The following is a 12930-nucleotide window of genomic DNA, read 5'->3' as shown; positions in this document are numbered from 1 at the left end:
CTCCTAATTCATGGACCTTTTGGCTCTTAAGGACTATAATAATAATAATAATAATAATAATAATAATAATAATAATAATAATAATAATAATAATAACAATAATAATAATAATAATAATATTATAATAATAATATTAATAATAATAATAATAATAATAATAATAATAATAATAATAATAATAATAATAATAATAATAATAATAATAATAATATAATAATAATAATAATAATAATAATAATAATAATAATAATAATAATAATAATAACGACGACGACGACGACGACGATGATGATGATGATAATAATAATGATAATAACATTTGTACAGAGCCTTATGCCAAGCCTCGAAGCGCATATTATAAGCAGGTCTATACTTACAACTGCCGAGACTAAGAGAACACACTTGTTCATCGTGAGGGTAACGATCCAAGAACATGTCACAACTCAGGGTCATGGAAATTCTGTTATAATAAAAAACAAAAAACAAAAAAAAAAAAAAAAACAAAAAAAAACACAGAATCAACAAAAACAACAACTTATATATTATAGAACAACATCCACCAACGTGCTGAACGCGCTTCAGGAGGATCTCATAACAACAGCAACGGTTAACATTAAGACGATACATGACTCCTGAGAAGAGTTGATACAAACCCCCCCTCCCCCCCCCCTATCCCTATATATTGATGCTATGCGTCTATCCAAAAAAAACCCTCATAATATTCGTCAGCAGGATACAACGTACCAACACACAAAACTATGTGTAACCTTTAACTTTTATAATCTGATTGATAGAATTTACAATAACAAAGAGCTGAGTAACGCCAATTTCGTTCTATCTATAGACAACACTGTTACAGACCAGGTAATCATTGTTCACTTCAGTACGGTGAGAAAATGTGAACAAAGAGCCTTTGGCATGAACCCAACTTTGCGCCATCCAGCGGGATTCGAATCTGGGGACCTACAGGCCACAAGCCAAGTGTCTTACCACTAGACCAAAACGCCCCATAAAAATTACTTACTTAACCCAGTGTCATCTCATAAGAGGTCGACTGGAAACTGGAAATGGCTCGCTATTCTTTCCGGTCATGTAATGTAACATCGCTTAACAGGCATCATGTCCTGTTCTAAATGTTAATTGTTGCTGTTGGCCAGGGACCCTTTGTAAAGCGCTTATATATATATATATATATATATAATATATATATATATATATATATATATATAATATATATATATATATATACATATATAAGCTCAAAACCATGTACCAGTCTGTTGCATTTGTCACTTTTAATTTTTAAGTAAACATAAGACAGGAGATCGTGTAAGCTTTTATATTTTGATACCGATATCAGGAATATATTGACCCGAGAGCCGAAGGCCGAGTCCACGGGGTCTTTCCTCGAGGTCAATAAATGACACCGATTTCGGTACCCCCCCCCCCCCCCACCCCAGTAACATAACACCTTACAGTCCCGTCTAAGAAAAGGTTAAGAATACAAAATTGTAAAAAGTAAAAATATTGTGTGCAATCGGTCAGATATCACGTTGTATGTATCTGGCGAATTTTAACCGTTTAATCCAGTTTCTATTGCGTGAAACGGACAATAGCAATTGCTTGCAAACTTTTGGGTAGGACATTAGTTTATCGCAAACTACTTTCCGCCAGATCTAAAAGACCTAGCTACCCATTCACATAAAAAAAATTCAAACTGCATCCGGGATCAATCCTTGCCCCTTTGCCTGTGAAGCGAGTACTCTACCAACTGAGCTATCGGGACCCCCCCCCCCCTCCTAATTTTTTATGACTACAAAGTATAAAATCCTCTAAAAATACACATGAAACGGTGATTGGAGTGCGCTTTGTGGTGTTCAGCATTGGTCCATTATTGTGATACAACAACAACAACAACAACAACAACAACAACTTCTACTACTACTACTACTACTACTACTACTACTACTACTACTACTACTACTACTACTACTACTACTACTACTACTACTACTACTACTTCTAATAAATAATAATAATAATAATAATAAATAATAAATAATAATGATAATAACAACAATAATAACAATAATAATAATGATCATTATAATGATAATAATAATGATAATAATAATTATAATAACAACGATAATAACAACACCAATAATAATAACAATATTGATTAAATAATAATAATAATGATAATAATAATAATAATAATAAAATAAAATAATAATAATAATAATAATAATAAAATAATAAAACGATGGAGAAGAAGAATAAGAATAAGAAGAAGAAGAAGAAGAAGAAGAAGAAGAAGAAGAAGAAGAAGAAGAAGAAGACAACTGATTACCATTACCTCATACTGTACAAAATAGTACCATTCTGACTGATATGTAAGAGCTTGTTTGCCACGGTCACTTCATGTGTAACAGCTTCTCTCTCATTTATGAAGAAGAGGTCAGGAACCCATACTTGGTTCATCATTTTGGGGTCGACCTCCAATTTATCCTTGACTTGGGGGTCCGACCACTGCAGCCGGGGGTCAATCCAATATTGTCGTAGAAAAATACTCACTGAGAATTCCTGTGGGAGAGAGAAAAATAAAAGAAACATAACAACTCAACAGAACTAATGAAACTATTGTAACACACAAAAGATGGAACGGTCCATTTTATTTTGTAATAAATTCATTTTTTAAAAATGGAGAAGAAGCAATAGGGCAGAGAAGTTGTGACGTCACATTTTCTCAATTTCCGGTTTCAAACTTATTGGAAGTGTGAATTTAACCAGTCTTTCGGAAAACTAATAGTCAATAGGTTATATATTGAATCACAAGGTGGTATAACTATTTTCATAGGATGATGTACCGGCAGATTCTAATTCTTAGGATTATGGGACGCAAAAGAGCGAGGATGGATGATCTGTATTGAGGCATATATTTAGACTAGAAATAATAATCTGAAACCAGAAGATCAAATACATAAAATATGCATCCAGTCCTCCGGAAGAGTGGTTTTACACCTCCAATGAGATTGAAAACAGTTTTTTCGATACCACACTTTTGTTTCCAATTGTACAAGATTAAGACATCGTTTGACTTTGTTATAAATAGAGACACCGCAAGGCTCTGCACCGACTCTACACATAACAATTAGGCCATGATTTCGACCCTTCACACTTACAATTTCTCACTGGATCTCGATGTGATTGAATAGCTGGAAATTGATGAATCAATGAATTGAGCAGTGATTGCTGCTTTGAGAGTGATAATGAACTCCCCCCCCCAAAAAAAAAAAAAAAAAAATTAAAAAATAAAACACACAACCAAAAACAAACAAACACAACAACAACAATTCCCCCCCCCCCCCAACAAACAAACAAACAACCCAAAAACAACAAGAAAAAAAAACAACAAAAACAAACCATATTGCCCGTGACTTGTATTATTTGAAACAGTAATTTGTTCCAAATATTCTTCCTGAAAAGGGGTTGAATCCACGTGTACATATTTGCAGGTCTGATCACCGAATGCAATCATGGGCTTGATTTAATATTGTTGTAATAGAGACTAATTTGCGTTGGTTTGAGAGTATGCATTGCCTTTTATAATAGCTAGCCCATAACTAATCTGGGTTATCAGACCCGCAAAAGGGTGCACGTCGGTTTGAATCTATTTGAACTAGGAAAGGCTAAACAAGGAGTTTGTAAAAGTCGGCTATATAAATGTTCAACATTTTAGATTACATCAACACACATGAAATATCACATCCAGGCAATGGAAGCAAAAGTAAACTACATTGTGCCTGAAACAAGATGGAAAGAAATGAAAAATAAAAAATAAAATGAAAAGATAAAAATGTATTCAATCAGTTTACTTCAATTACAACCATGAGACCATACAAATTGGGTAATCAGACATAAAAATAAGTACACGTCGGTCACAACGCAATCAGCTTTCTTAAGACTTGGAAAGTGTCGAGGGTTACAAGAAAAGATTAAGGGCTACGTATTCAAATTGATATGGGCTACGTATTAAATTGATATGGGCTACGTATTAAATTGATATATGGGCTATGAATTAAAATTTATATATGGGCTCCGTATTCAAATTCATATATTATGGGCTACGTATTCAAATTGATATGGGCTACGTATTAAATTGATATGGGCTACGTATTAAATTGATATATGGGCTATGAATTAAAATTTATATATGGGCTCCGTATTCAAATTCATATATTATGGGCTACGTATTCAAATTGATATATGAGCTACGTATTCAAATTGATATATGCGATACGTATTCAAATTGATATATGGGCTACGTATTCAAAATTGATATGATATGGGCTACATATTCAAATTGATATGGGCTACGTATTAAATTGATATGGGCTACGTATTAAATTGATATATGGGCTATGAATTAAAATTTATATATGGGCTCCGTATTCAAATTCATATATTATGGGCTACGTATTCAAATTGATATATGAGCTACGTATTCAAATTGATATATGCGATACGTATTCAAATTGATATATGGGCTACGTATTCAAATTGATATATGGGCTACGTATTCAAATTGATACATGGGCTACATATTCAAACTGATATATGGGCTACGTATTCAAATTGATGTGGGCTACACATTCAAAATTGATATAATATGGGCTACAAATTCAAATTGATATATGGGCTACGTATTCAAATTGATATATGGGCTACATATTCAAACTGATATATGGGCTACGTATTCAAATTGATATATGGGCTACGATTGATATATGGGCTACGTATTCAATTGATATATGGGCTACATATTCAAATTGATGTTTATGGAAATTCAGGAAAGAAAGTCATTTCAATTGTCTGAGATTGGAAAAGGTGTGAACGTCGAACAGACCAGTGTCTAACATTAGCGACATATTATATAATAAGCATGACAATAATTATACTAATAATGATGGTAAAAAAAAATAATAATGATGATGATCATGATAATGCTGCTGTTGGTGATAGTGATGATGATGATGATGATGATGATGATGATGATGATGATGATGATGATGATGATGATGATGATGATGACAATGATGATGACGATTATTATAATTATTGTGATGATGATGAAAAAGAAAATTAAATAATAATAAAATGATTACGTAACAGAGGAGGTACTACATACTCTTAGATTACATATGATATACTCCAATGGGAATCCAAAAAGAAAAAAAACAAACTAAACAAACAAACAAACCAACCCCCCAAAAAACAAAACAAAAACCAAAACAAAAACAAAATAAAAAAAAACAAAAAAAACAAAAACCCCAAACCGCCGCACCCTCTACCAAACAAAAAACAGAACAAAAACAAAACCGAATCAGAACCCCTCCCCCCCTCCCTCAACCCCACATCCAGAATATCGAACCCCCCCCCCCCCAAAAAAAAAAAAACAAAAAAAAAAAAAAACACGCACAAAAAATCCCCAATAAATAATAGAAAAGCAGAAAAAAAACAAAAAAAAAAAAAAAAACAACAACAAAACAAACAAAAATAAACAAAAAAAAAAACAAACAAACAAACAAAAACCAAACAAAACTAACAACAACAACAACAAAAATAGAAAAAAAATCAAATTAAAAGGAAAGAAACAAAACAACAAAGACAAACAAAAAAAAAATGTTATAAACAAAGATATTGTTATAAATACAAAATATGTCAATAATATTGAATAATGTTGGAATTGAAAGAAATAAAACAACGCACGAAATTGTAACTGGAGGAATAAGTAAGGAATAGTCCTTAGATTAAACATATCAAAAACAAAAGGATAATACAAGTAACAATGAATAAATACTATTAACATTAAAACCAAAAAATAATTTTACAAACAACAACAAAGGATTCGTTCTGATATAAGAGTACCTGGGACTTCGCGAAGTCCCAGCTTTAATAGCTTTTTCCAAGATGAGGGTAATAAATCGATCGATATTTGAAGGACGAGTTTTTTGGCCAAATTTTTATATACGTGTTTTTCAAGAGTACGGCAGTTAATTGGTCAAAGAACAACTATGATGGCAACTTCAACGAGCACATAATAACGTGCAAATTAAAGAAAAACAAACAAACCAACAAACGGTTTCAGAATTGCAACTCAATTTCTGAGCGCACGTATACATTTTGGAATGGACTATATTATGGCTAAAACACGATGACTTCGCGCTTTTGGCTGATGAGGAAAAAACACTGCTAATTTTTAAAAAAATGCCCTTCCGCCATGATATCATAAAATATCGTTCCACGATAAAAGCATTCCACAAAGAAATATAGATAATTCATCAAACAAGATTTCTGATGTCAGCAGCAATCACCAATGTTGTACAAGTGAGCAAATTGGGGGTTAATAATCTTGCCCAAGGAAAAAAAACGAAAGCCTAAAAGCATTAAGGTGACCTAAAGGGAGAATAGTGCACATCACTTAAAGAAACGTATATGTAAAGGACCCAAATAAGTTATGTGCCATTATTTGTAGACAGGAGACAAACCCTTAACTCGGGCGGATGGAAAAAAGTATAAAAATAGTATAATTCTGAGAAAAATTGCAGATGCTCTGGTTATCCTCAGCACTAACCAAACGGCTTTCATTATTGAAGGTGACAGGATTTCTTATATTATGACTTTAACCTACGACATTCCTCTCTTATCGTGTTGTCAGATGAGAAAAATTATATCAGGCTATAAGTATTTGGCGGAAAAGTGCGCTTTTAAAATGACAATATAGCTGTGAAAAAAGAACATACGATAATATCAGTAAAACCATTCGCATGGATAAGCCAATGAAGTCTATTGTAAAGATGCAATGGAAAAACATACCCTCAAACTAATACGTCCCCCCCCCCCTTCCCCACTCCATCAATGTTAAAATAAGCCCCTAATTGCATTCTTTTATAAAACCTAATTTTTAAAAAAAATTGAGCTTTATATAGCGCAATATCCACTAAATGTGCTCAAAGCGCTATACAAGGGGTCCATGGTCAACAGCAACATTTAACATGTAGGACGGGACATGACGCCTGTTAGGCGATATTACCATTTTTCGGACAAAGACAACGCTGTTAACGGCCAGGTACTCATTTTACATATGAGTACGGTGAGAGAATGTGAGTAAAGAGACTTTTCCAAGGACTCAACTATGCGCCGAGCGCGAGGCTCGAACCCGGGACCTTCCGATCGGAAATTGAGTGTCATACCACTAGACCACATAGCCGCACAAACCTGTAAACATTTGCAAGTAGGTAAAGACTAACTCTAGATGATATTATTGCAAAGTAAACAAAACACGAAAATAAAAAGACGAAAAAAAAAAAAGACGAAAAAACCCAACAACCTGAAAAAGAAATAAAATAAGGCCATCGATGATTGGACATAAATAGCTGGTCATGTGATGTTTACGTAATATTGGTTACGCCTTTGTTCTAAAAGGTGGGTGCTATTGGATGGAGACCAAACCGTGATACTGTTAAGATTACTTAATGTTTTGGGTAATTAATCTTTAAGGTTTGATGGGAAACAAACACTGAAAGGGGAAAAAATCGCTCTTAAGCCAACACAATATTTTCTCCATTGCAATTATGCAACCCCCCCCCCCCCATTAATAAAAACAACAAAAAATCCCCAAAAACAACAAAAACTAAAAACAAAAAACCTCCCCCCCAAAAAAACCCCCAAAAAACAAACAAAAATAACAAAACAAAACACCCCCCCCCCCCAAAAAAAAAAAACCCCACAAAAAAACCCCAAACAAACAAAAAAAAAAACAACAAAAAAACAAAAAACAAACTAAACAAACAGAAACAAAGAACCAAACCAAACCAAATCAAAAAAAAAAAAAAAAAAAAAAAAAAACCAAAACAAAAACAAAACAACAACAACAAACGAAAAACAAGCCTATATGTTGCGTTCAGTTATCAAATCTGTAAATAGATAGAATGCGCTTGGCCAAGGAGTTCACAACATTGCCATCCGGAAGTATAACGGACCAACACACAAACTCTGTGTAACCATGAACTTTTATAGTCTGGTTAATACAGTTTAGTGAGAACAACTCACAAACGCGGATGGCAAAAACCATAACAAAGGCCTGAGTGACGTCATCTGCATACTATATAATATGCATGTAGGTTAAGACCGTGCCTCAATATTATTACAGCAAAGTAAACCAAACACTAGAAACCCCCCCCCCCCCCCACACACACACACACATTAAAAAAAAAAAGAGCTTTTATATAGTATAATATCAACTAAACATGCTCGAAACGCTTTATAAGGGGTCACTTGCCAACAGCAACACTTAACATGTAGGACGAGACATGACGCCTATATGCGATATTACAATTTTTTCGGACAGAGACAACGCTGTTAACGGCCAGGTACTCATTTACATCTGAGCACGGTGAGAGAACGTGAATAAAGAGCCTTTTCAAAGGACTCAACTATGCGCCGCCCGGGAATCGAACTCAAGACCTTTCGATCCGAAGGCGAGTGTCATATCACTAGATCACATAGCCGCACAACAAATAAACAAAATAAATAAAAAAACAAAAATACACAAACCCCCCTCCCCCCTCAAAACAACAACAAAAAAACAAACAAACAAAAAACAAACAAACAAAAAAAAACAAAGAAAAAAACTACAAAAAACAAACACCCCCCCAAAAAAAAAAACCCATAAAAAAACCAAAAAAAAAAAAAAAAAAAAAAAAAAAAAAAACCCCCACCCCCCCCCCCCCCCCAAAGATCAGGGTAACCAATGATCGGACATAATTGACTGATCACGTGATGTATACGTAATACGTCATAAGGATTACGGTCCGTATTCGTAAAAGTAGTTATTCGTTAGTCGAAGACCACCCAGGGGTACTGTTAATATTTTAGTTAATTAAGGTGTTGGGTAATCAATCTATATTATAGTATGAGAAATGAAGACTGGAAAGGAAAAGAACACGCTTGGTCAAGAAAGTGGAAACGAACATTTAAAAAGAGGAAAAGTTATGAAACACCAGTCCACAAAACTACGAAGGGAAACTAACAAAGGCCTGTTGTTCTTGGACTGAGTCATCATGGGACTTGCGTTTGCTGCCGAAATGGCGGGTTCTTCGTTTGTGAGAAAAGCCATTTGGGGAGCTGGATGGGAAGGAGACCAACTGGTCAGTCGCGCTGGTGTATCGGGGAGCGTCCTCTTGGTATTTCAAGTAGGATGTGGTGGCAAATGTATTTACCATTGTAGCTTCCGTCACTGAGTCAAAGCTGAGCACGTAGATCTGCACTGAAATGTTGGTTGGCACGTCTGAAAAAAAAATGGAGTATCATCATCATCATCATCATCATCATCATCGTCGTCGTCGTCGTCGTCATCATCATCACCATCGTCGTCGTCGTCATCACCATCATCATCATCCACATTGGCATCATCATCATTATCTTTAACGGCAACATAAAAAAATAGTGTATCAACGTAATATTATATCGTCTAATTTTCAGTTGACAGCAATGGAGCCACAGGCTGTCTCTAAAAGTAAAACTTGCTCACCCAAAATCGTAGCTATCCTCATTACATGCCGACCAGTCAAAATATTCTGCCTTCAAGATTCTGAGCATCGTTCCCTATTTTTTTTTTTTTTTTTGGATTCAGGTGAGTTCAAAACATATTTGACATAATATGTCATGCCGTTGTTATTGTAGACGTCAAAACGTGTGACAATGTAATAAATATTCACAAACTGAAGGTCATTTGGTTCGGCTTTTAAGTACTTTTTGCAATGAAAATAAACGAGACTGATCGTGGCCATCAACAACATTCAGTTGTTGACTTTCTTTTGGCGACAGGCGTTGCCTTTTTAGGGAACAATCAACTCGTTTATCATGATTGTCATGATGGACTGATCCATAACAAAAAAAAAAAAAACTAAAAAAAAATTGAGCTTTTATGTGGCGCAATATCCACTAAACGTGCTCAAAGTGTTTTACAACAGCAACACGTAACATGGAGAACGAGACATGACATTACACTTTTTTCGACAGAGACAACGCTGTTGACGACCGGGCACTCATTTTACACCTGAGTACGGTGAGAGAATGTGAGTAAAGAGCCTTTTCCAAGGACTCAAAAATGCGCGGAGCGAGGCTTGAACCCAGGGCCTTGCGATCCGAATACTGCAAGACCACACAACCGCGACAAATTCAATTGTGCGATTATACTCATAACAACAAAGGCAACATGATAAAGGGCAGTTTCGGATAAGCCTTAAAAACAAACAGTCCCATGCCTATGCAAAATGCCTAAGCAATGAGTGGTCCATACTTGACGTGCCTCTTTGTGGTTGAAGGTTCGAATCCCACTGTGGGCAACGCAAAACAAAGTCTTTGTAAAGGCTCCTTCGTTACATTATCTCACCATACTCAGTTGTAAAGTGAGCAAATGCCCAGTAACAGCCTTAATTCTACTGAAAAAAAATATCTTTGCGCCTTACAGGCAGCATGCATGTCTCTTCCTAAATACTAAATGCTACTGAAAGTTAGGTAGCCCCTGTAAAGCGTTGGGAGCACATTTAGTAGATATTGCTCCATATAAAAGCTAATTTTATTGTTTAATATTCTTTAGAGTATTATATTTGGAATCCAAACTATATATCGTAACTGTTATTGTTTGTTCAAAACATTAGAAGGAATTAACTCGTACTACCTCCCCGAATATTGAATTTCAAACCCATGGGTGTCTACGACGGCGTGCGTCTCGGCTGTAAATACTTTACTGCTTATTGCATTACACTAGATCGAATTATTCAATGTGTTTACGTTGTCATAGAAACAAAATGGCCAATTGGATGTGACAACCCTCTTTTTTACTTTTCTTTTTTTTTTCATATTAATCGATCGACTCAGTTAAAGCGATTAAATGAGAAACATCTAGAAATAACAACTCCAACAAGAAAGAACAAGCAAAAACAAAGCAAAACGAAAAACAAAACAAACAAAACAACAAAACAAAAACAAACCTCCAACAAAAAAACAAACAAAAAACAGTAACAAAAAGAAACAACAAAACAAAACAACCCCTCCCCCTCCCAAATAAAAAAACCCCAAAAAAACAAAATAAAAAACCCCAAAACAATACCCAACAAACAAAACAAAACCAAACAACTTCAACACAAAAAACCCTATAAAACCAAGACAAAACAATAGCAAGAAAACAACAACAAAAACAAACAAACAAAAAACAAAACGAACAAAAATCAACAAAAAAAAAAAAAAAACAACCCCAAAAAACAAACAGTAACTAAAACAAAACAAACAAAAAAACAACACAACATTCCCACCCCAAGAAAAATAGGACTAAAACTTTAACAAAAAACCATCATCCCTTCCCCATAGAAATAAAATAATAAAACAAAACAAATAGATATGCAGAATGCCTATTTGTAAAGATTGACTATGCCCATTCCGCTTGACTATACTTCATTTTTCCTTGAGCATCCAATAGAGATCAGAAACAACACCAAAACACATAGGTACGCCCCAAAAAACATTAAAAAAATTAAAAAAAAAACACAAAACAACACAGATACAACACACACACACACAAACACACACACACACACATACATACAGTAAAGGCACAAAACTCAGCAATAACATGTAGGTTGAGAATGACGCCTGTTAGGCGAAATTACAGTTTTTTTCGCAAGAGACAACGCTGTAACGACCAGGTACTCATTTTACACCTGATTACGGTGAGATAATGTGAGTAAAGAATCTTTTCCAATGACTCAACTATGTCCTGCTCAGTGCGCCACTCGAACCCTAGACCTTCTGGTCCGAACGTGCGTGCCATACCATTAGACCGCATACCGCATAGGATTTTTACCCTTGACGATCTGGGTACAGCAAACCGTCGCGAAATCCCCACGTATGTGGCTATAATATTATAACTGGGGGACAAGCATGGTGACGATCGGTCGCTCGCATCGCCACAACCATCACAGCCACCACTATTCTTACCTGCATCAAAATCTGGAGGTATGCTATGGTCATAATATAAGTTGTGAGAGCCATTGTTGAGGAGACCCTTCAGAATCTCTTGTCTGAAATAGATTAATAAAATATGTAATTGTAATATTATTATCATTAGTACTAATAGTAGCAACAGTAGTAGTGAGAGTAGTAGTAGTAGTAGTAGTAGTAGTAGTAGTAGTAGTAGTAGTAGTAGTAGTAGTAGTAGTAATAATAGCAGTAGTAGTAGTAGTAGTTGTAGTAGTCCTAGTAGTAGTAGTGCTAGTAGTAATAGTTATACTATAATGCTCATAGGCCCCATTGAGAGAATAAATGCATCATTTAGATAGGCCCTTAGCATGATAAATTCGATGAAATATGCTATATAAATGTTCACATAGAAAGAAATACGATCTATTATTATGCTCACATTTATTTTTTATCATATCATTTTGAATTAAATGACAAGCAGACGTTATTATTTTCCTGAGCGGTCTCAGAAATGATTGAATTGACCACTTTGGGACCTAAATTGATAACTTGAGAACAATAAATGGATTCTATAAAATGCTGGCCACACGTGACCGATGTCTGTTGTGTGGCGAGATAATAGCTATTGAGTTTGATGGACAACAATACTGGATGGAATGGAAATCGATCCGGACAAGATTATGGGGTAGAAGAAAAAGAGAAGAGAGAGAGAAGAAGGAAAAGAGGAAGGGAGAGGGAGAGAGAGAGAGAGAGAGAGAGAGAGAGAGAGAGAGAGAGAGAAGAGAGAAGGAAGAGGACATAGATATATATATATATACTAATATAAATAGAATAGAAAGATAGCTGATTGTATAAAAAAGTAGAAAAGGAGATAGATAATAATAA

The 12930-nt window shown here is 34.8% G+C and overlaps 1 protein-coding gene across 4 annotated transcripts in view; it reads right to left on the bottom strand.

Annotated features, from left to right (window-relative positions):
* The window catches only part of LOC144977029 (glycine receptor subunit alpha-2-like), a 90973-nt gene that overhangs the window by 6496 nt on the left and 71547 nt on the right, over nucleotides 1-12930 (bottom strand). For 3 of the 4 annotated variants that reach the window (XM_078921735.1, XM_078921734.1, XM_078921736.1), the window contains 4 exons: nucleotides 12064-12146; nucleotides 9096-9352; nucleotides 2360-2586; nucleotides 378-460 (listed from right to left, as the gene is read on the bottom strand). In XM_078921735.1, coding sequence (XP_078777861.1) covers nucleotides 378-460; nucleotides 2360-2586; nucleotides 9096-9352; nucleotides 12064-12146 — 650 coding nt within the window. The remainder of the gene's footprint in view (nucleotides 1-377; nucleotides 461-2359; nucleotides 2587-9095; nucleotides 9353-12063; nucleotides 12147-12930) is intronic. The other variant, XM_078921737.1, reaches the window with a different exon arrangement.

This window comes from Berghia stephanieae, chromosome 7, assembly GCF_034508935.2.
Source record: "Berghia stephanieae isolate SIO BIC M18660-M18661 chromosome 7, UCSD_Bste_1.3, whole genome shotgun sequence".
Taxonomy (NCBI): Eukaryota; Metazoa; Mollusca; class Gastropoda; order Nudibranchia; family Aeolidiidae; genus Berghia; species Berghia stephanieae.
The sequence above is the reverse complement of the archived record's forward strand: the minus strand, read 5'-3'. Positions and strand labels throughout refer to the sequence as shown.